This window comes from Cylas formicarius, unplaced genomic scaffold (assembly GCF_029955315.1).
Source record: "Cylas formicarius isolate icCylForm1 unplaced genomic scaffold, icCylForm1.1 PGA_scaffold_2__14_contigs__length_35257938, whole genome shotgun sequence".
Taxonomy (NCBI): domain Eukaryota; kingdom Metazoa; phylum Arthropoda; class Insecta; order Coleoptera; family Brentidae; genus Cylas; species Cylas formicarius.
Window position 1 is genome coordinate 6,689,590 of NW_026844319.1, and position 25,984 is coordinate 6,715,573.

A 25,984-nucleotide genomic window follows, 5' to 3' on the forward strand; every position below is an offset into this window, starting at 1 on the left:
TCTACCAAGACAAAATGTTGTTATGGTATTTTCTATAAGAGTTATGAGCTCATTTCTATTTGTTCGTTTTTTGCATGGAATGAGATAAAAATAAGTAGAGTAAGGCAACTTGGTTTCGTTATTGCCACATTAAATTTTAGAATGCATCGCCTTCGCGCTCAATACATTTTTGGGCACATTTAAAACGCTTCTTTATGATAATGTCGAAGATCTTAGGAAGGTTGTGGCGAATCTTATATTCGAACATTTATCCATTGGCAAACAAATACATAGTGTCTTTTAATCAGCTGAAAAATGCTATAATTTCAATAATAAAACAAATTAGCAATAGTGGCACCTTGAGTTTGTTCATGCTATATAACGGGTGATCCATAGGGTTTACGAGGTAATAGCAATAGTATAGGATTTCACCGTGAATAATAAACCATATTATCAATTCTTCATTCGAGTAAATACTTCTCTCCAACATATTTATATTTGCCAAATTAACTATCAAATTTTGTAAAGTTTGCTAGCTTTTATTTCTAAATCCTTAGTATTTGGACATAAGAACATGATTTGAAGTTGTTTTTTATTGTCTTCCTATATAGAACATATGGGATAGTAAAACGATATAAACATTACATTTTCAGAACAGTTTTACCTCTTATTCACCCTAAACGCCTAAGCTACCAACCAACATGAATCGCTCTACATAACATGCTCATGCAAAGGGTAACTTTTTAAACACACCTTCTAGTTTCTTTCGTTTTATGAATGCAGAGCACGCAACGCGTTCATATAGGCAAAGATATGATCTTGATATCGTATCAGTTTTTAGTTGTTCATATTCATGTTAAATGAATTATCATTAGAATTTCATCCGTTGCCTTGCAAAGTAAGTCAACGTGCAATACGCGCGTGAGTGAAATATTTTAAAACAAACTAATTGTGCTATCAGTGTTATCAGCAAGTGAAAGTGGGCCAGCCTAAGAAAAAAATAAAACGGCGCAGAAGTTTTACAACGCGGGTTCGCAGTTGAAGAAAGAAAAATGGTTTTCGAAATGTATTGGAGGCATTTTTCAATTGGTTTCGTTATATACCTCGCAGTGAGAATCGGTCACGCCTTTTACAAAAAATTCAAAACAAGCACTGTGGATAAAACAGTTACCGAAACGAAATCAGTTGGTAAGAATTTCTTATATTCTATCCTAGAATCCAGGTCAGTATTAGACATAAATATGTTTCATCTGTCCGAAAAATTTGTTTCTTTTATTTTCCTCGAAGTCGGTAAGTTTTATCAAAAAATATCTTAAATATAAATTGTAGATCGCAAAATTACTTACCCAAATATTTCCTGTAATTTTTTCCTAGAAATCACCATTTCTAATATGCCGCGATTCTAAAAGGTTGGAGGAGTTACAGGCTATGCAGACACATCTCATGCATATTAGCTGACATAATAAGTACAAGGAAGCACTGTATTAGGGAGATAGGCGATCCTACAAATTTGAAAAATATAATGAAGTAAACCGACCAAGAGAAAATGGTGGAAATTATTTTCCACAACGAATCTTAACGAGGCAATGTCTCACGAAATTATTAAAGTTTAACTATCTAATGAACTCAAAAAAGTCTTAACGTTAGCAGTCGCAAGCACGATTGAAAGCCATTTTTAACGACCCCAAGTTTATACGTTAAGCCTTTTTGAATTTATCGGGTTTTATTTCCGATAATGCTTGTCCTCGCACCACGTATACTTAGTTAGGCACGTAATATAATTAAAAATATTTTTCTACTCTCGTCGGTAATGGTATATTATCGAACAAGTTTTTAATAAAGATTGAGCTAAAAAGTTTACCGAACGTGTTGCATACTATACTTTTTCTACGACCTTTAGTTTTTGGGTACATTTTCGCAAAACAACACTAATACATGCACTGACATGACCGTCAGAATTGTCAAACTTCAAAATTCAAAGTGTGGGAAATATCTCCGAAAAAGCGAAAAACTCCGAAAATGTCTGAAGTGACTCGGATTCATGGAAAATGAAACTGACGTGGTACAGTGACGCTTCCCGCACGCTAGATCCGTGAGTAATTAGTTATTTTACAGACGGGAGTAGAAAAAATACATAATTATACACCTATCTAGCGTGCGGGAAGCGTCAGTTTTATTTATCACGGATCCGAACCACTTCGGACATTTTTACCGCACGGGTTTGGGAGTAATCGGATGATTTCGGAGATATTTCCCAAGCCTTGAATTTGACGTTTGTCAATTCTGACTGCCATGTCAGTGAATGTATTCGTGTTGTTTGGCTAAAATGTATCGTGTCGTAGAAAAAGTCTAGTATGCAACAGGTTTGGTAAACTTTTAAGTCACTCGTATATTAATTAATTAAATATTAAATAAACTCGTGAGTCAAATGTCGTTTACCGCACTTGTTGCTTAATATACTATTATTTGTGCCCCCTTTCATGTTTAAACTATGTAATATCGTCTCAAAACATACGCTTTGTTAAGGGTAGTCTTAGTCTTGCTCGAATGATCAACTAAATCCTACAGATGAAGAGATTTGATATTGTTGAAGAGACAGTTCATTTTCTTTTGAAAAATTTATGAAGATCCAGCAAGAAGAAGAAAGCGAAAAGACATGTCAAAGTCGACTTTGACAGAAATCATAACTACAGTATAACTCAATAGCTTATGTCAATATCCCACTGTAACAGAGTGTGGAATGGATTATAAGCATTATACAGGGCTTGTCACAAAAGTATGACTTGAAAAAGTATTTTTTTTTGAACGGAATAGACTGGATTTTATTTTAATATAAGTATTAAATAATATTAGTCGTTAGAATAGTTTGAATCTGAGCTATCACTATCATCCAAGGGTGTAATTAATGATTTTGTGTAATTATTTTCAATTTCAAGTACACGATTAACACATTTTCTCTAACTGCTCTCTGATATTAATTAGATCAATTACATGGATGAACATTTTTGGTATTATATTATTGCGTCTAACTTTGTCATTTAATTCGACCCATATAATTTATATAGGATTCAGTGAATAGGGGGTAATCTAAGTGGCAGATTTTTGTACGACGTCGTCTACAAAATAAATTCTATCATACGATTTATTTCTTGTCAGTTCAGCTAGTTGCTTTTTTGTATGATTATCTTCAAAATAATAAGGCTAATTAACGAACTCTTTGCTTCTCATTGTTGGTACTTTTCTAGCTAGTGCTGGGATAACTAGCACTATCACACATTGTTATGTGTTATGATGTGTAATGTTTTGTGCTGAACGTAAAATGAATATACTTTTCCCTGTAGGGACACTTTTATGGGGTACCTCGGTTATTTTTTAAGATAGAAAGTTGGGGTTTACGCGACACCGTACTACTTTCTTTGTGAAATTAAAGATGCTGTCAACAAAATTATCATGGCCTTCTTGGTTCTTGAGATACACGGTGAAATCCAAAACTATCGACACTGGGATTATCCTCGTATCTCCGTTGTTCTTTAAATTATCGAAGAGTCTAAAAAACGCTATTAAAGGATTTTTTCCGTAGAACCCAGTGGCTAGTTTACGTTTTACTTGCTCTAACTGTGTAATAGTTATGAAGCAAACACATATTTTTTAAAATGTATATTATTTTCTATATTAATTGGAAATCATTTAAACTTTCGTATAAAGTTGTTTTGAAAATTAGCCTCAATTTTTTTTTGTAATTTTGTAATTTGTAGCAAGCAGTAGGCCATAATTATGAACTAATTACTGCTGTTCAAATTGGAGACCATTTTCTCGAATGCAAAACTCATACATTTTTCTTAATTTTTTAAAGGCATTTAGTCTCCTTCGTATAGTTTCGAAAGTTAAATCAATTGCCACTCAAAGTTCTGCTTCAGACTTGCATCGTGTTTTATATTCTTTTTTTGTATATATCCCCATAAAAAGAAGTGTAAAACTGAAAAATCCGGGGATCGTGGAGGCCATCTGATAGACGTCATCTAAAAATGGTCTTCAGTCTTCAGAGTTATGACTTGGGGCACCATCTTGCTGAAGGTATTATAATATACCAAGGGAAACGTTTCGAGTAATTCTGGAAACCCCAAACCTCCTTGTTGGGCCTTTTTAAAAATTAAATGGTGGCTCTCTGTCGTCTATATGTCGTTTCTAGTATTTGGGCGTTTAAAAATTACCTAACTTGAAAAGTAACATTGTCCGACCGCTCCCTATCCTCATTCAAATAATTTTTAGGACGCGATTGAATAAATAGTTTTAGAAAATTAATTGACATGAAATGAACACAGAGAGAACAAATGGATAGGTAATAAAAATTTTAAAACTGACAGTCTCGTAAATTTTTGACACAATTTCTTTTTTGTTTTTAATAGATTAGTCATGCCTACTTTCATATGAATTAGACATTATTTAAAACAAATATGTTTCCATGTTCCAAATTAAGTAAAGTGTCTCTTACATGCATCCTATTTTTAATTGATTTAGTTAATTTACTATGACCTATTGCTTAAAATAAGGTAAAAAAAAATGGATTTTGAGCTTAATTTTCAAAACAACTTTATAGTAATATATATTTTTGAAAAGCTTAAATGATTTCCTAATTAATGTAAAAATAATATATGGGTTGTTCCATTTAAACAAATATATGTTTGCTTCATAACTAAAAAGCGGTTAGAGCAAAAACAAACTACCCAACTGGATACTACGGAAAAAACGCTATACGAACGTTTTTTAAACTCTTCAATAACGGAGATACATTAATGGTCTCAAAATGGATAGTTTTGGATTTCACCCCGTATCTCAAAAACCAAGAGTTTTAATTTTGTTGATGGCATTTTTAATTTCACAAAAAAGTAGTACAGTGTCGCGTAAACCCCGCGAGATACGCCGTAAAAGTGTCCATAATGGCTGTACGTTCAAAACGCAGTTCGATGAAGAACCCTTTCTTTAGAGTGACGTGGGTGTTGGATCAATGAGTCTTATCGAAATAATATTTATCGACTATTTTCTTTTAATTTTCGTTGCAGTGATTCAAGTGATTTAATCTGATTAATTTCTTACATTGTCACATCGTTTGGTCCTTTCTAGTAAATCATTGTAAAGAAATCGATGCAAGGTTGACTTTGGAATGCCTGTTAACTCCACGGTCCTTCCAGTGGCAACTTCCATAAATTACTAGCGGATTATTTAATTTTGTTGAATGTTAAAATTTCAGGAATGTCGTAGTTAACGTTGTCCGATATTTCTTCAAGCAGATTTGTTTCTAATTAGTAGAATACGCATTGCATCGCATATTCAAATGTCACTTTGTTTTTGAGTTCCGTTGTCGAAATTTTTTACACCAAACATAACAAATAATGACTGTATCACCTCTAATGGCAAAGCGCAAATGATTTTAAAATTTCTAAAGTGTAGAAACTACTAAAATAAAAATACCCCTATGTACTGATAAACCCTTGTAAATCTAATTTTCATTGTTTTAATGAGGGTCAAGGTCCTTCCCTTTATGATAAAGCTTTCATTTATATTAATATTTATTCAATAAATATTTTACTATATAACATACGTATTTATTATGTCTTCATTCTATTTACTATATAATTTTTATATTTCTATCTTCCGGTTTTATCCATAGAAATCTAGGGGTATTTGTTGATATCGTTTTCCTTGGGTATTGCAAATCCATGAACTGCTAGTTGCTGCCACACTTAATAGTTTGAGTAAACTTACATTTTTAATAAAAGTATATCAAAAAATAGGAGACGATAATTTAAAACGATTTGGGAAATATTATGTAACATAACAGGTTTATTGTACTATACAGAGTGTTTTGTAATTTATTGTCAATAATTAAGAGGGCGATTTTTGGGTCCATTATAAAAGGAAAACATGTGCCCTAAACTTCTTAACTTCCGAGATACGGGGTGGTAAATTTTAAAAAATAAAATATATTAATTTGGCAATCACGTACTATGTATTAAAAGGCATTATTCAGTGTACCACATTTTTTTTTATATGCACCAGTTGGGGGCGTTCGGATTTTCACCTGTCTATTTTGGCAGACATTGATGGTAATCTATACGGTTTTCGCATAAAAAAATAAAAAGCTCTTCTCGGCATGGTCATAACAATATCGTCAATATGGCAGCACACAGAGAATTATAATCATTATCATTCCTTACTTAATTGTCCATCTCTTTTACTAAAATATTTCAAACAATCAAAGTACGAATATGAAGTAGGTAAATTCTGAGGTGTATTCTTGAAATCTTCATAATTAAATTTTATCATTGTAGTAGTTTGTGTCTGTCAGTTTCTAAATTTTAGTTCTTCGCGTCTTATTAATTTGGTGTTTAAAACATCAGCGCACTGTTAATTTTAAGTTTAATTGTCGAGTTTACCAATGAGGAGTTGGCTGATATGCATTTTATGTACGGTTTGACTAATGGCAGTGCGCCGGAAGCTTGGCGATTATATCTAATTTCTCTAGGTGCTGTTGTCATATGAACGATATTGTTATGACCATAAGGTTTTTATTTTTATAAGCGAAAACCGTAAATCAAATTGAACAATCAAGAAATAAAATTTCTTTAAAATTGATTGGAAATTGTAAGAATAATTTTTATTTTTAAGAGAAATCAATGGCGTACTATCAATGTCTGCCAAAATAGACAAGTGAGATTCCATGCGCTCGCCACTGGTGTATTTAAAAAAAATGTCTCTTAATACATAGTATACGTGTGCCAAATTCCATTAAAATATCTAAAGAGGCATTTGAAATATTAAAAAATATATTTTATTTTTGAAAACTTTACCACCCTGTATTTCAAAACTTAAGATATTTGGGACATATAATAATAACAATAATAATAATAATAATATTTATTGCCAAAAATTGCCAAAAATTCCTTTTACAAATACTGACCGTACGCAGGTTGGCCCTAACATAACTTACAACTACAACTACTTATTATAACTTAAACGTACTTAATATTGGTTGTGAGTTGCACCTCGCCAATTATACACAAATATATTTTACTTTTTATAATTTTACAAATTGAAAAAAACTTTTAGATATTTTGGCTTTTATTTTTACATTTTATTTATTAGATTGTAACACTTCTAATATTTTCTTTAACCTTTCCGTTATGTACTTTTTTGTCAACATTGAGATTTTTCAGTTCATTAGGTAATTCATTAAAATATTTTACTGCATAATGCACATAGCTTCTTTGTCCAATAGCCAGTTGGTGTCGGGGCAAAATATTAATTTTATTACGAGTGTTCATTTGATTTTGTATATATTCTTTTTTTAATTAACTTTAAATACATCATTGAATTCACCACATAAGCTTGTTTGATACTCAGTGGTCTATCTGTGTCTTGTTCCTTTATTCCAATAATTTTAAGAATACGCTTCTGCCGATCCAATGGGTCAAACGAAGAACTGTAGAGACCTCCCCAGCCTATGACTGCATACACGGCGACAATATGGAAAAGACCATAATAAATTTGTAATAACTGCTTTCTTGTTAGTACTTCCTTAAGTCTATAAAAAACATATACTAAGTATTTGTTTTCTTTGTTAGCCACGTGAACATCCCATTTTATATTATAGCAGTAAGTTATTCCTAGATATTTACTACTGGTAGCTCTTTTCAGACTCACACGATTAACCTTGATTATTGAAATTGAAATATTATTTTATAAATTTTATACCACTATAATTATATAAAGATTTATAGCTTACTTAAATGCAGGATCTGGCTTCCACGGGTAGTTTGTATCACTGACATACTGTTCCCATTTTATTTTAAAGCTTTCACAGTTATAAATATCATCAGCAGAATGATCGATAGACCTTTTCTTGGTTAGGTACTTACTTGTTAGCATTATTATAGTTAATACATTTTTTTATATCTGAGGTACATGTTGTAGCATCATAGTTATCAGAAAGTCTTTACACTTTTTCAGGGAATCGTTATATGCGCAACAACTTTTACACCGTTTGATATTGAAATTATCATACACTCTGCAAATTTTCAAACCCAATAAATACAGATTTGGTCTCCATAATTTTTGTATATGCATTCGAAGTTATTTCTGCTAAAGCAGCAGTATGATTGTTTCTCTGTTTATATTTGTACACGATATTTATACTATTTGATGGTAATTGATTTCTACGTATTCTTCCTTATCAATATCTTCCGTTATATTGGTTATTTTTATTTGCGGATTTTGCTTAACACATGCTTTAGTTGTTAATATTTCACTATTATCACTTCGTGATATTGACGATATTTTCAGAGTCTTTCTCACTAATACACCTTAAAAATGACAATCCAATAATAGCTTTATTAATCTTTTCAACTTTGGCATTTGTTTTGGCTGAAACTTGCTTTTTGACTACACTCAATGCATCTTCTTTAAAATTATGCTTTGGTTTTATTATCAAACAGGCGCATTCTTATATTTTTGGTATTTTGATATGATGATATACATATGATGATCTTAAACTATTATTTTCACGTAACTCCCTTTTATGTTCACGCAACTCGTTATTTTGTTTCAGTAATTCAATAGTGACTTTCTTTTTATAGGTTAATTCCATAATATAGTGCTTGCATTTTTCGCATTTTCGCAATTTATTTTTAAAATGGACCCAAAAATCGCACCCTTAGTTATTGACATTCGATTAGAAAAACCCTGTATATATCGGTTTAGCAGGGTCTTATGTCATCCGATTCCTAGCTTGCTAGTTGTAGGTTACGTTCAGACATGAGATCCTATATTCTGTCGTGTGTCAACTGTCGCCCTTGTATTGCATCGATTATACTTATGTCTGTCTTCATAATTTCCCTTATTTCTTCATTCCATATTCTTTCTAGTCTTGATATTGATGTTCTAGATTTCTGTTGATTTGCTATGTCTATGTCTTTTTATCTCCAGAGATTTGTTTTCTTTTTATAATCCTCTGCTCTATTTCCGTTTCTGTAATACCACTGCTTTCAATTCTCGTTCCCAAGTATAGTCTGTACAAGCCTTAATCTCAACCTGTTAGCCTATGTCGATATCTTCTGTTTCCCCCTTTCGATGCATAGATACTGGTTTTTTTCTGGATCCTTTTTATCCTGCGATAGTACAGCCTGATCTTCTGCAAAATAGAGCGTATAGATACTTGTGCCTTTATTTAGTTGGATGTCCATTCCATTGCATGCTCTTCTCCATTTTCTCAGAACTTCATTAAATAGTATTCGTCAGAGGCAGAAGCCCTGTCTAAGACCTTTTGGAACGTCAAAGACATCTGAGAGTATGTTTTTTTATTTTAATTCGTTTAAGAGCTGTTATTGCGTTGTTGTTGTTATTATAAATGCTCGTTTTCTGATTTGTCGACTATTGGCCATTCCCGTTCGTGATTTGCTTTGATTGTGATTTTTGGCCCGACAGCACCGGAGTTCGATTCAGAAGACAGCGGCGAAGAACTAGTGCCGGCACTACCCCGCGACTTGCAGTATGTTCCTTTGAAATTCAACGAAATTCCTGTCGAAGAATCTTTGAGGAAATCGCGACATTTTTACGAACTGATGAACGCAAGACGCACGGTACGCCATTTCAGCACACGAGACGTCCCGAAAGAAGTAATATATAATTTGATCAAAACTGCAGGTATGCGAATTTCGTATAGGATAATGTCACTCTTAGATTATACTTTCACAACAATAACCAAATTTACCCTTTTTATATAGGGTGGTCGTAATTGGACTTTTTTAACAGCAAAAAATCTATTTCTGAACTAGAAAGAGCAAAATCGACTTACACGTCAAAGGATCGATTTTTGAGAAACATTTAGTGGTTAAAACCGCATAGCGACATCTTCACTACCAATTGTGGTTATTCAATTTTCGGCCCTTTTGAAAATTGTCAATAACTTATTTAAAAACACTATTAGGTCATTTTTTTGAGGCAAATGCAGTGGCGTACTCAAGATTTTTTTCTATACATCTCCGTTTTTTCATAAATGAATAAAACTTTCTTATTAGTAGGCCGTGCATATAGCGGTCAATGTCAGTTAACGATATAACTTTTAATCTTTATTGAGTTTTGTGCTCTGTCACACAAAATTTTAGAGGAAAAATATACCCAAATTTCGAAAAGTATGATATGATAAAGTGTTACATTTTGTCTAACGAAAATGCAGCCAAGCGAATTATTGGAAAATCTAAGCATATCTTCACGGGTACTAGATGATGCAACAAATACTAGAAAAAATAAAGTTTTTGACTACATAAAAAAAAAACATAAATTCAAGCTACATCGTATCAGAAAAGTTACATGAAGGGGATGTCGGCAGAAGAATACAATTTTGCAATGAGAAAATTAATTTTTCATTGTCTATTGTTTGGAGTGACGAAGCGAAAAATGACTATTCGGGAATATTTACAGATACAGATATTTTCGCAGGAACACAGAAATTATTAATGCTGTAGCGTATCAAAATCGGCTAGCTCGATTTGGATTCAATGGATTCATTCAATGTATGGGTGGGAATTTTCCGAGATATGAGTTCTAGAATATAATAGAATATAGAATAATTACACGTAGTTCCATTTAAGGCAATTTAGCCGTCTTATTTGGTTTAATAAACGTTTCCTAAATTAATCGTTTTTCTCTTTGCCAATAAGGCATACATGATAAGATGAGCATAGTTTTGCTGTCACTGTCAGTTAGAAACAAATATTTTGCTTTTTGGTGACGACCTACCTCACAGCCACCTAAAATATAGATTGTTATTTCTAGAATATTATTTAATTTTTTAATGTTTCTTTTATGTTGAAAGCATATATTTCAAAAATAAATATAACCTTATATATAAGTTTTATCTGTGCGTGACTTTTGTAACTTTTATTGAATGTGTCCTCTTTATATATCGATATTTTGGCGGATTATCCAAAAACAATTAGCGGATTCTCATACTACTGTGTCTGTTTTGTCCGCGCGGAAACGGACTTTGGCCGCAGCTGGCACAGCAAGAAGTCGCAAAAATTACTCAAGATAGGATTACTTAACTGACCCTACCTCGCTTTTGGTCTTCCTTCCGGAGGGGCCGGCCCGTGCTGCGTCGTCTGTGCCTCGAGTGGTGAGGATATTTGTTGATCACCACGCGTATGACCTGATGCGTTCAACGGCACTTTTTGAACCACACGATGAGAGCGACCGATTTAGCGCTTCACCGTGATTTTTAGTGGAGCATGCGCCTAAGGGCGCTGGCGGGTATAGATGGCCAGTTAAGTTCAAGAATTTAATACCGCGAGGAAAGGAAGAAGAATAACTTCTTGGTGCTGTACTCGCGGCCAATCGATAAGCTATAGGTTTATATATATAAATTCATAAGAACTCGAAAAATAATAAAATGAAAACTGAACATACCGCCCACCAAAATGCAGTAGGTATTTTCCCAAAAAAAAAAAAAAAACAAAAAAGCGGTTCCAAAAAAAGTGATACCCATGTTTACCTACAGTTTATAGGTTAAAAAAAAAATGAAAATTCAGAATTATAATAATAAATATTACTAATAGAAGTGCTAACATCTTGTATGCTTTAAGCGAAAAATGTGCTTACCACGCTATTGATTTGGTAGAGGGCAGAGTTTTACAACAGGTCTCTTAAAGACACCAGTCGCAGTACGAACCTTGACCACTCTGACAATGCCATCAGGGCCAGGGTAGACCTCGGCTATACGCGCAAGACGCCAGTCAAGAACTGGAGTGTTTTCCTCCTTTACGACCACCAATGTGCCCACATCAAGATTGGGGCGGTTGTCACACCATTTATTACGTTGATTGAGGCTTGTGAGATATTCATTATGCCATCGACGCCAGAAGTGCTGCTGCATTTGCAAGATTAGCTGCCAACGGTTTAGTCTCGACATGTTTGAAGAAGTCATATCAGGGTCAGGGAGTGTCGATACTGGAGCCAACATCAAAAAATGGCCTGGTGTAATACAGCTCACGTCATTGGGATCGTTACTGACAGCGCATATGGGTCTAGAGTTAACAATTGATTCTATTTGAACCAAAACTGTATTGAGTTCTTCGTAGGTCATGATGCGGTCACCTACTACACGGACTAGGTGTTTTTTGACGCTTTTGACGCCGGCTTCCCACAAGCCACCGAAGTGCGGACTAGAGGGAGGATTAAATGACCAAGAGATCTGCTCTTCTCTAGCTGCATCGGACATGATATTGGCTATGTATTTTGACGCAGAAATAAAATTCGTTCCGCAGTCGCTGTGGAGAGCAGAAGGTTTTCCTCGGCGCGCAATCATGCGTCGCAATGCGGCTAAAAATGCATCAGTTGATAAATCCGAAACTAACTCAAGGTGGATAGCACGAACTGAACAGCAGATGAAAAGACAAAGATATGCTTTTAGAGTCTTAGCACCTCGTAGCTTTGCCATGGTAATTTGAAAAGGACCTGCCATATCGACACCAACACACTGAAATGGCTTGAGTTGTGTGATGCGATAAGAGGGCAGATTGCCCATACGGGGAATGTACGGTTTAGGGTTTGCTCGAAAACAGCGGTAACATTGAGACAAATTCCTCCTGATGACTCGTTTGGAAGCAATAATCCAAAAATGTTGTAACAACAAATAGGACAAAGTTTGAAAACCTGGATGCAGGTATTTATTGTGATAATAACAGACTATCATATCTGTCAGTTTATGGTTTGATGGTAAGAGGGCAGGGTGTTTTTGCTCATAGGGAAGCATGGATGTAATCAGCCTTCCGCCCACCCTGAGAATACCCTGAGTATCAATTACAAGACACAACTTGCGCATAGGTTTGGAGCAAGGTAGACCTTTGGAAACAAGATCAAATTCCTGTCGAAAACATTGCTGTTGAACGATTCGAACAAAGACGAGTAATGAGTTATGTAATTCAGTTTCATTCATCACTGATGTATCAACAGACTGACGTTTTATTTTCAGATCTATGAAACGCAAAACATAAGTGATAATACGAAGAATTTTCGGAAGAGAAGAAAATCTGTCCAATAAATCCGAGAAAGGAAAGAATTTTTGTGGAAAAGTCGAGTAAACATACCTTTTTGATTCCTCTTTCCGAATATCTGGTGAGTCGAGAGTAGGAGTTGGATTGTTCGGCCATTGGTCAGACGAACGACGTAGCCACTCTGGGCCGTTCCACCACATAGAGTTGTTCAATAGCTCTTCCGGCAACATACCACGTGATGCAATATCACCTGGGTTGAGTTGTGTTGGAACAAATCTCCAAGAAGATGGAGGAAGAATATTTTGAATGTGAGATACGCGATTTGCGATATAGGTTTTCCATTTATATGGAGGCGCTCTTATCCAACCGAGAGCTACCATGGAGTCAGACCATGCGAAAATGGATTCAAAACCAACATCAGAATAACTGATTTTGATGAAAGAAATTAAATCAGCGACCAAAACTGAAGCTGATAGCTCGAGGCGAGGAAGGGAGATCCTTTTTAGTGGCGCAACTTTGGTCTTGGCTGTCACTAGCGTGGAAAATACACTGCCAGTTGCATCGGCGACTCTAAAATACGCGCATGCGCCGAAACCAATTTCCGAAGCATCGCCGAAAACATGGAGTTGTAGAGACTGAAGATTTGGTGTCAAGATGTACCTAGGAATTTTTATCTGTGAAATCAAGGGTAACTGACTTTTGTATGTCAGCCATCGATCGACAAGACCTTGGGTTGGAGTATCATCCCAATCTACACCCTCTGCCCACATCAATTGCATTAGATGCTTTGCAAGAAATATGCAAGGTGATATCAAGCCGATTGGATCAAACGTACGAGCAATGGTAGAGAGAATTGATCTTTTCGTACAAGAATCGTCGGTTTGATTGACCTGATATGAAAAGACATCGTTCACTGGGTCCCATTGGAGACCAAGGACTTTGTGAAAACAGTCAGTGTCAGTGTCTAGTGAAACAGAAGTTTGTCGAATATTTGACGGAATTGTGTTAAGAAAGTTGAGATCATTACTTGACCACTTCCGCAGCTCGAAACCTGCGGAATTTAATAACTCAACAAGCTCTGCTTTAAGAGTCAATGCTTCCTCCAAGGTGTAAGCTCCTGTGCAGATGTCGTCGACAAATATGTCGGACTGCAGAACTCTTGAAGCGTTCGGATATGCTTCTGAGCCCTCTCGTGCCAGTTGCAAAATGACTCGAAGTGCCAAATAAGGAGATGATGCGATTCCAAATGTAACGCGGGTAAGACGATAATCTTGGATAGGCTGCTCGGGAGAAAATCTCCATACTAGCCTCTGATAATCCCGATGCTTGGGGTCTAATACAATCATACGATACATAGCTTTGATGTCACAAGAAAATGCTAATGGAAATTTTCTGAAGTTAAGGCAAATTGCGGTGATGTCTTTTTGGAGTTTAGGACCTGACAGAAGAAACTGATTGAGTGATCCTTGTGGAGTAGGACAAGACGCATTGAATACTACGCGCACGCTTTGGTCACTAGCTTTCGTAACCGAATGGTGGGGTAGATAATACATTTTTTGAGTATCAGTCGAAATTTTAGGAGGAGCAACAACTTCCATATGTTTGGAGTCTAGATACTCACGAATGACAGCAGAGTATTTTTCATAGAGATCAACATCTTTTAAGAGCCGTCGCTCTAAAGAATAGAACTGTTTCAGAGCAATATCCCTAGAACTCGAAAAAACAGGCTCGTCTGCTTTGAAGGGAAGAGATACTATAAATCTCCCAGACAATTCCCGATAGTGAGTAGTGTTAAAAAATCGCTCACATAACTTGTCAGACTCAGACATAGGTTCAGTATGAGGAACCTCTTCAAGTTGCCAGAATTTGGACAAGGTTCTCTCAAGAGAATCTGATAAAGTAAAGAAGCTATGGCGTGGATGTAAACGAGAGTTGCCAGATGATTTGACATTTCCCATGATAATCCAGCCGTAAATGGTGTTTAAGGCAATGGGATCATGTGGAGATTGCATAATCTTGCCATCCAACATGAGTAACGGAAATATGGAGGCACCTAGTAAAATGTCGATTCCACTAGGAGTCTTGAAACTTGGATCAGCTAACTTAATATGAGACAAATGATCCCAGCTATTGTGTTCTACTGAAACAATAGGCATGTTAACGCAAATGGACGGTAATATGACTGAATAGACTGCCACGAAAGGTTGATTCAAACCAGGCACGCTTAGTTCGAAAGTAGTGTAACCTCTCGATGTAGCAACTGACGTATCACCGATCCCTTGAATTTCAACACTTCCACCGTAGCTTTTCAAACCCAATCTTCGAAAACACTTCTCAGTGATGCAGTTTACCTGACTCGCGCTATCCAGCAGCGCTCGGCAAGTGTGTAGGTTGCCATGTCTGTCAGCCACTTGTACGAGGGCGGTAGCGAGTAAGGTTGAGTCGGTTATATTCGCCGAAGAAGAGGCATATGATTTAGGTGAGTTTAGCTCTACCGATGCAGAAGATGCAACGGAGTGAGGAAGTTCGCATGATGAGTCATGTGGTGTCTGTGGCGAATTGCCTTTGGAAGGAGAATCGGCTCCCCAGTGAAGCAAAGTATGGTGTGTCCGACTTTGACAAAATTGGCAAGCTGTATTGCTCGAACATTTTTTAGCGCTGCACCGCAAATTGAGGCATAATGTGCACAAGCGATGTTGCTTGACGATGGTGTAACGATCACGAGGCGTTTTCGATTTGAAAACTGAACATTTAATCAACGAGTGTCTACTCTGACATCCTAATGTACATTTTGGACTATCCTGCGTTAAGAAACCTTTAGGATTTAATTTAGATTTAAAACTGCGTTCGCTTTGGTTTTTGACTGATTTTGTTCGAATGGTGTCTTCTGGACTTGAAAGTGCAAAGGACGATAATGCCTTGCAATTTTTATCTAAAAATTTGATTAAATCGTCGTATGAAGGAAGCTCTACACTGCTGTGCGCAAGCTCAAATGACTTAGCTGAATGCACATCAATTTTTGATAAAAGCAAATTGAGAAGAATAAAATTCCACTCGACAGTGGGAAACCCCAAAATTTTCAATGCCGCCAAGTTTTCTTGAAATGTGTCAATTAAACGTCGCAAAACTAAATGATCGTCTGATGACATTTTAGGAGCGTTGTGTATGTTGTTCCAAAATTCAGTGGCCATTAACCTTTTGTTCTGGTATCTATCACGCAATGCCTGATAAGCAACGGGGTAGTTGCTCTCAGTCATGCGCAACGTTTTTAATAAGTTGAGGGGTTCACCCTCGCAATGTTTTACCAAAAAACCAAATTTTTGAATTGCCGGCATGTTCGCGTCATTATGAATTAAACTATCATATAAGTCAATGAATGTCGGCCAATCTCGGTAATCGCCCCTGAAAATTGGTACATCAACCTCATATACTTTTTGGTTAGTGGTAGCATTAAAAATTGTTTGGTTTGATGGGACAACAGGACTTTGAGCCGCTGTAGGAAACAAATCCATATATATAGATTTTATCACGAAATATTTGTCGTCAAATTCTCGACGAATTTCGTCTTCATCCTCCAGAGACTTGTCAGTCATCTGTTGTGACCCAATGATTGCATGATGATGAGCTTCAAAATTATTTCTAATGTCTTCAATTCCTTCGTAACGAGCTTTAAATTGATTTAACTTAGTTGAATCAGTGAGACAGGTCTGAGAACCATTATAAATTTCAGTCAAACGACTTATAAAAAAACCTCGAGTGGCTTTATTCTGACCTAAAGATTTTGCCATTATAAAAACCTATCGAACACTACGCAGATTCAGAGAGAAAAGCGATATTACTCAAATAATAATAATGATAATAAAAAAATGAAAACCAAACTGTTCCGAGTTTCAACTAGACCGAAAGAAATTCGACAAAAAAGTAAATAAATACGCCTGAAACTCTGGCCGTTCCGATATTGAACGTTAAAACGAAACAATGTTTGAAACCGAGATCCAGTCGATTGAAATCAAATGCGAATCTGTATATATAAAAAAAACGTACTGATCTTTTTGTGTCGATGCTAATGGCCTTCATACACAAAAAAAGTAAAGGAATAAACAGATTTTTCGCAAAGCATAGCACGTAATCGTGAATTTCAAATTGAGAATATTGATTGCACAATAATAAGATAAAAGTTAGTTCTTTTTAATTGGGCTCGTAAGGACCAAAAATGTTTTGTCCGCGCGGAAACGGACTTTGGCCGCAGCTGGCACAGCAAGAAGTCGCAAAAATTACTCAAGATAGGATTACTTAACTGACCCTACCTCGCTTTTGGTCTTCCTTCCGGAGGGGCCGGCCCGTGCTGCGTCGTCTGTGCCTCGAGTGGTGAGGATATTTGTTGATCACCACGCGTATGACCTGATGCGTTCAACGGCACTTTTTGAACCACACGATGAGAGCGACCGATTTAGCGCTTCACCGTGATTTTTAGTGGAGCATGCGCCTAAGGGCGCTGGCGGGTATAGATGGCCAGTTAAGTTCAAGAATTTAATACCGCGAGGAAAGGAAGAAGAATAACTTCTTGGTGCTGTACTCGCGGCCAATCGATAAGCTATAGGTTTATATATATAAATTCATAAGAACTCGAAAAATAATAAAATGAAAACTGAACAGTGTCAATTAAGTGTAGTTTAACCAAAGTAGTTATTGTGTTTTTTTTTCTCGATAGTCAAACATATTAAACAATGTAAAATTTGCGAAGGCAGCGTGAACAGAAAGAGACTCGGAATGCAGTGCAGTGGTTTTTGCGAGCGTTTTTTTCACCGCGAGTGGCTGGGCATCGTCGCTAAACAGCTCGACAGCCTACGTGTGGACGGGGTTAGCTGGAAATGCGCCGATTGCCGCGGTACTGGGCTCCGTTCTCGGTCTTCGCTTGTCGATATCGACAATGCTTCGTAAGACCATCGCACGGTACCTATCGAACAATCCCGACTGCTTCAGCTAGCGGACGTGTCTCGGTGGGGCTGCTACCGTGAGCGTAAGTAACGGAGATCTTTTAGCTGCAATGAAAAAAGTCACTGCGGAGCTACGTACTATTCGAGAGCAACAAGTCGTCTTTTCAAACTCGGTCACCTTCTGCTCCGACAAGGTGTCAGACTGAAGAAAAACTTAACAGAATTAACGAATGGATGCGTGGCTTCTAAAGGAAAATGCGAAGCTAAAAACCGATGTCTCAAACTTGGAATGGAAGGTGAATGATTTGGAACAGCTAGGTCGCCTAAATAATGTTGAAATACAGGGCATCCTAGAAAAGTCAAACGAAAACCTAAAGACCATTATTCAAAAAATAGGTACCTTTGTTAACGAAAAAATCGAATATGTACACTCAGTGCAAGCCAATAAAAATTCGAACAATAAAACTAAAAACATAATTGTCGGATTTACCACTCGGAGAGACATAGAGAATTTTCTCGCAATAGCAAAACAAAAACGTATGAAAAGGGAAAATGGCTCTCCAAAGATGCAAATAGACGATGTCTCAGACAGCTTTTACATCAACGAACATCTGACATTGTTAAATAAAATTGTATATGAAGAGACTAGATCTGCTGCCAAAGGAAAACAATGTAAGTTCACATGGACGAAGAATGGTAGTCGACTATAAATTATTAACATCCCTATCATTCCGCAATGGCTTATAATCACAATCTACATGTATACTAAAAGAACACGCAAGGTCTACGAACCCAAACAGATGAATTTTACAAAAATCTGATTGCCACCAACTACGATATTATATGTTTAACAGAAACCTGGCTTAAGCGCCACGCTATGAAGTAATAACTATATAGTCTATCGAAGAGATCGAGAAAGCACCGGGTCAACAAAGCTTGACGGAGGAGGTTCCTTAATCGCAGTCAAAAATAGTTATCAGTTCGTTGTGTGGACATAGAGTCGGAGGCAGAGAACATCTGGATCTAGGTCCAAACATCTAAAGCTAAGCGCGTCTTTGTATGTTGCATCTACCTACCACCAAACTGTGATTATTCGGTCGGCGTTTTCGTAAGCAACATATATTTGCTTGAAAACATTTTTCAAAAAAATGCTGCTCTGCTTCTGGGGGATTTTAACCTTAGCACTGTGAACTGGGTTCCTATTACCAAGGAATCGTTTTTTGAACCTGTTCCAACAGGAAACAAATTTGCCGACATTATTGATGCCTTTTTCTATTTGGGCTGAATGCAATTTTTGTAATGTTAACAATAATAAAAATAAAATTCTTGATTTAGTTTTGAGCAATAAAAGCGATTCTGTTACCCAAGTAGGTCGATTCCATGACTATTTAGTTAAAGAAAACCGCAATCACAGCGCACTGGAGTTCTTATGAATACATCTTATTCTAAGGGAGCCTCTCAAAATAATGTGCAGATACTTAATTTTAATAAAACTAATTTCGATGAGGTTAAAAATTATTTAGCACAAATTAATTGGAAACAAATGCTCCTTGATAGGGAACTCAACACACTGGTCGAAAGACTTTATAACATAATAAATGATAGCATACACCGGTTTGTCCCAGTGCGTAAAATTAAAGGCCGTTTTCGAATATACTTTCAATAGCAAACTATAAAAATAATACAACAAAAAAACAAATTCCATTAAAAAAATAAAAAGATTAACGATCAAAACGCCTATAACCGATTTTGCGAACTCCGGTCTCTATCAAAACAATTGATAAAGAGTGATTAGATACAGAAATTACAATGATTATATTGAGTTCGAAATTTCACAAAACTCCAAAAAGTTTTGGAAATTTAATTTTTTTTTTAATTTAAAAGAAAAAACAACGAGTCAGTACCAAATACAGTAATATAAAACGGCAGAAGGCTACTGGATGCAGGGAAGTCAGTAACTTGTTCGCTGATTATTATCGCAGCGTTTATGTTCAGCCCAATTCTATAAATAACAACAGTAACAATGGTCACAATGATTCTGATAGTATCCAGCGCATTGCAAACAAGGACCTTCTTGAAATAATTAATAAATATAATAAAAATAAGTCTGACGGTATTCCCCCGATATTTATAAAAAAATGTGTCTCTAACCTTGTCCAACCCCTAAATATTATTTATAACCTATCCCTTAGTACAGGCATTTTTCCGAAAAAGTGGAAAATTGCGGAAGTAACTCCAATCCTTAAGAGTGGATCAAAAAACAATGTTCAAAATTACAGACCAATAAGTAAATTATGTGTGTTTGGTAAAATGTTGAAAAAAATATTTTACAGTCGTATACTACCTACCATTAAAAATATTATCATCGAGGAGCAGCACGGTTTTTTCCCAAGACGTTCTTTGGAGACAAACTTGCTGTGCTTTTCCGATTACATATCCAACCATATAGACGGCCAATTTCAAATCGATGCTGTGTACACCGACTTCAGCAAGGCTTTTGACAAAATTATCCAACAACTGTTGTTGACGAGACTTGCTGAGGTGGGAGTCTGCAGCCCACTTGTGAAGTGGTCACAATCATATATTTCTGAGAGAGAGAGTGCTGTGTCGATTACTGGACATGTGTCAGACCCGCTTCATGCAACGTTTGGAGTCCCTCAGGGTGGTCACCTGGGCCCACTATTTTTTTATTATATATATCAACAATATAAGAAACTGTTTTGAATACTACAATATACTGCTTTATGCAGACTTTCTGAAATTATTTCGTATCGTAGCGACCCACAGGGACTGCCTTAAAATGCAGCCGGATCTCATCATTCTTGAAAGATACTGCAGTGACAATCAGCTTTTTCTAAATCCTGCAAAATGCCACCGTATTTCGTTCACCAAAAAAGTCAACAAAAGAGATTTTACTTATAAAATAAATAGCAATGACCTGGTAAGAATGAACGAAATAAGGGATCTGGGAGTTACACTTGACACAAAGTGGTCATTTAAACACCATATAGAAAGAAAAATAAATGATTCTAATAGAATGGTTGGTTTTATTAATAGAAATTCCCGAGACTTCAATGATTCCAGAACGCTTATTTCCTTGTATTATACTTTTATGCAAAGTAGGATTTACTTCGCATCTGTTATCTGGAATGCACGCTACGCAGTTCATATCAACAGAATCGAGAACACTCAAAATAAATTCTTAAAATTTCTCGCTCTTAGGACCCACACTCGTATAGAAGAAAGAGATTATCGCGCAATTAAAAATCGGTTCAAAATACTTAGTTTGGAAGACAAACGGACTGTGGCAGACTTGTGTATGCTTTACAAAAAAACAAACTCACAAATTGATTCTCCATATCTTTTGTCGAAACTCAACTTTAGAATTCTCGCTCGAGATTTAAGATACGCCAATATCTTTGAAATCCCATATAGTATAACCAACACAGGGCAGCATTCCCCTTTGCTAAGAATGCAAAGTTCGTGTAATACACTTAACTCGAATTTTAACCTCGACATCTCGTCAATGTCTCAGATGCAGTTTAAACGATATATCAAATACTCCATTATTATGACTTATAGTGTAACTTAGCAGCGTATGAGTGTCAAATATCTTCCTCTTTTTGTATAATGTTCTACATCCGACTTATGTTTGTTTTGTATAAATCCACCGATTTCAACTAACATTGTGGTTGCTATTTTTTGGTAGTAAGTACTGTAAGCGACCTAAACTTGTAATAAATAAATAAATAAACAACACCATGTATGTATATGTCTATATATATCTAGCAAATACTTTAAATAAAATAATTAAAATAATGATTACAATAAAATTTCTAATCAGGTACGGCTCCAAGCGGGGCTCATACGGAACCGTGGACGTTTGCATTGGTGAGCTCTGCAGAAACAAAGAAGAAAATTCGCGAAATAATTGAGGAGGAAGAGGAAATAAATTATAGAAAGCGTATGGGAAACGAATGGACCACCGACATAAAGCCCCTAAGGACGAATTGGATCAAGGAATACTTGACAGATGCGCCCCATCTGATATTGGTTTTTAAGCAGACGCACAGTCAGAAGCCGAACGGAACAAAAAAGTTGCACTACTACAACGAACAGAGCGTGGTTTTGGCAGCAGGATTTCTTTTGGCAGCGATTCAGGTAAAAACCAGCTGCGAATTAATGTCTTGAAGTATTTCGAAATGAAACCACTAAGTCGAATATAAAAAATCGTTTCTTGAAACCAAAAAAGCCTTCTATCAGTGACAAATTTGTTTATGATTCTGTCGAACCTTATAGAGTTACTTGGATAGTGATTTCGGGGTTGTCGAATGAATGTCGGTCCAGTGTTGAGAATTTTAATTTAATGAATAAGGAGAGCAATAAAATCCAGAATGAGGCTAATATTGTGGCGCCTATATTTAATAACTGTTTTGTGCTCCCAAAATATTGTTAGTTCCATTCAGTCGGCTAACAAAAAGATTGGTCTGAGTGTTATTATGGATGTGAATGATCAGTTTTTATATGGTACCTTTTATGGAGGAGAAGATCTTGCATACTTCAAAAAAAAAAATAAAAAAGAAAGTCTTTTGGATCCGATAGCATACCAAAGTTTTTGTTAAGTATTGGGTGAGTATTGGGTTTGATAATAGGTCAGCTAACATTCTAGGTGAATCTGTCTTTTCTAAGTGGCACATTCCCATCGTGTCTAAAAAGAAATAGAGTTGTGCGACTTTTCAAAACAGTAGTCGCCAGTTATGGGAGAACTACCGTCCGGTAAAAATTTTAAATAGTTTTTCTAAAGTGTTTGAGTATGCTGTCTTGAAGAGGTCAACTTCTTCTGTATTCATATTTCTTAATGAGGATGGTGAATGCCTGGTTGGAATTTTTTTCTACATAAGTACGGCGTTTGATTGGGTTGATTTTACGGAACTTGGGGAAGCTCTGCACGCTTCGGGTATAAGGGGTAAGCCTCTAGATTAGATCAGTAGTTTTTTAGAAGATCGTTCTCAATTTGTATCCCCTAAGTTTTATAACATTAAGAGAATGAAAAGTGTAAATTCAGCTAGTCAACGCAGAGAGATGGATGTTTCTCAAAGTTCAGTTTTAGGCCCAGTACTCTTGATATTACATGTAAATTGTATATTGAAAGTTTTACGTGATAAGTTTTTTGTGATATATGGTGTTGTATATAAGGTTTCATAACTATCCGAAACAATGCGATCATTTTAATATCTGCTTAAGCAATTACATCATCTGCTGGGAGGTGTCTAGGATTCAGTTTGGATGAATTTTTAAACTGGAAGTCTCATTCTGATTGTCTTATTTCAACCCTAAATAAAGTATCTTTTTATAAATCTTCGTGAGATTTTAACTATATACTATGCGAAGCTGGAGGCCCGATTACGTCATAGGATTAATTTATGGGGAGCATCTGTAAATGCAGATAAAGAATTTTTGGTTCAAAAATATATATTAAGGAGTTTTCCACAAATTTCCAACTTGTAGGAGTTTATTTGCCCAGTACACAATTCTCACATTGGCGAGCCTTTTCGTTTTTGAAATGTCATTGTATGTCTTTAAAAATTTATCTAATTTTAAGTTAGTTAAAGTTAAGTACATGCACAGATATTTCGACTTCGAGGTCACTTGATTATTTGGGTTTTCGTATTTTTGACAATCTGCCCTTGGAGTTAAGAGACAAACGCTAACCAAAACGATTAAAAATATTTTTGTTATCCATAACATTTTATAGTCTAGACGAATTTTTTGAGTAAATGGTTTTTTATATTTCCGTTATACCTATGATGTATTTTGACTATTTCTATACGATTTTGTAGTTGTCTTTGGGAAAGAAATATTATTAACAGTATTATTGAAATACCAGTAAGTGAAATAAAAACTTTGTCCTATATATTCTAGGTCCTATATTAACTTGTGGTGTTTTCCCTGAAAATTAAAAACGGCAGTATAAAATTCATACATAAAAATGTGGATCCCAAGGTGCTAGGTAATTAGCAATCTTTTACCTGGATTTTTACAAAATGGTCGACTTTCTAAGCAAGTCTAATCTGTTCAGCAAGAACCGGTGAAGGTTTTCGCTTTTGTTGCTTTTTCCATCACTTCAAAACAAAATGCTACCCTGTTTCCTTTATCGCCTTCCCGGAGTTCTTGCTGTTTTTCGTATTTGTAGGAAAAATATTTGTTTTTTTTTTTTAAATATGCGCCAAACTATGGTTTGATGTTTATTTACAGCTTGTCCTCTTTCTAATCATTTTGTTTTCAAATTTCTATTGTTCGTTTCTTCTGCTCAATTATCGACATTTTCAGATGAACATTTGCAGTTATCTATTGCAATACCTTTGGATTCAAATTGGGTAATGATCGGTTTAATTCTTGAATTCGAAGTTATAGTTTTAGCAGCAAAATAAACTGAAAACATTTCAGATACTGCCCCCAAGGCTTTGCTGCATAACACCACTTACTTATGGCTAATTTTTCTTCAATTTTTCATATTGTCTTTGTCAAAAATTAATTTACTGGATTTATTACCTAAACTATAAAAATGTTCTAATTTTGCCATCATATGTAATTCAATACCTTAAGATTCGCTTATTAAAATTGATTCAAACTCGGCAGATGAGTTAATCAAAAAGTTATATTACAACTTTGCTATAAAATGTACTGAGGAGCCAATATTTAGTCACATATGAATTTGCATGGGATTTTCTATGTTCCCCGTTCGGCAATGCATGACCCTGTACACCTTAACTGGCTTTTGTCCCACTTTGTAAAATGGGTTTGACGCTATTTCTTTTCGTGTTTTGTTATACCACTATTTGAAATAAACTCATTTATTTATTTATTTACATACTGTCCAGAATGCCGGCTTGGTTTCATTAACGTCGACGCCTTTAAACTGCGGACCGGCCTTAAGAGCATTGCTGAATCGCCCCACTTCTGAGAAGCTGAGCCTGCTACTGCCAGTTGGTTATCCTGCCAAGGACTGTAAAGTGCCGGATCTGGAGAGGAAATCGCTGGATAATATTATGTTAGAATATTAAATTTGTTGTAAATTCGCTGCTTACTATTGGGATAATCCATATGGAATTGTGGTATTTTGGTATTGTTATCGATGGCAAAGTAAATGAATCAGTTATGAGCGCTGCTGAAACCTTGTGTAGAAATCATATACTTATTTTTTCACAGTTGCACCTATTGAAGCATACTCCTCCAAGAATTCCATGGTAAATTAGTTATTCTAAGCTAATCTTTGAGTATATCATTCTTCCTACATCTGCACATTATTAGCGAAGCTGACCTTGCGCTTATGATATTTGAGGCCGCTTCGAATGAGTCAACCCCGGTAGTCACAGTTTCCTCTCAAATAGCACAAACGTGCTGAAAAATGTCATATCTCTATAACAACTTTTAATATAACTTTTGTATTTAAATATAACTGGTAACCTTTAATACGGCCCTTATAAACACGGAAAAGGCGCAAGTTTATAAAACAATTGTATCCAATAAATGATCGCCTATAATAATTATCTTACAATATTTACCATAACAGTTTTTTAATAGCAAGTGAGGTCCCGGATGATCCTAAATAACATTTTTGTTTTCTGTGACAATGCTATAAAATTATTCAATCATCAATCATTTCAAAAGGTCATTAGAGGTAAAACTAGAGTTGTGGAATTCACCGGTCAATTGACCAAAATAATTTTAAAAATACCATTAAATTTAAATGTATTTGTTTATCGTTATTCATATTGTGAGTTACGTCGCTGTCGCGTTGTTCTGGGAACTAAATGGAGTTGATATTTTTATTGAGATTCCCTGAATCCCTATGTATCGTATTCAGATATTTTTTGGATGTAAATTGGACATCACAAACACATAATAAGTTATTATAAAATACATATTATTAGTAAATAGATCAAATTCTACAATTGCAAGATATTATTTAAAATTTTTTTTGATTAGTCAATTAAGAAGTGGTCAATTCTCGGTCAATTG

General features: G+C 35.5%; 1 protein-coding gene across 1 annotated transcript; it reads left to right on the forward strand.

Moving 5' to 3' along the window:
* The first annotated feature begins 661 nt into the window (after positions 1-661).
* LOC132697960 (iodotyrosine deiodinase 1) lies at positions 662-25,984 on the forward strand. The gene is made up of 4 exons (XM_060663756.1): positions 662-1,167; positions 9,460-9,678; positions 21,807-22,123; positions 24,844-25,984. The coding sequence occupies exons 1-4, from the start codon at positions 1,032-1,034 to the stop codon at positions 25,024-25,026; spliced, it is 855 nt and encodes a 284-aa protein (XP_060519739.1). The 5' UTR covers positions 662-1,031; the 3' UTR covers positions 25,027-25,984.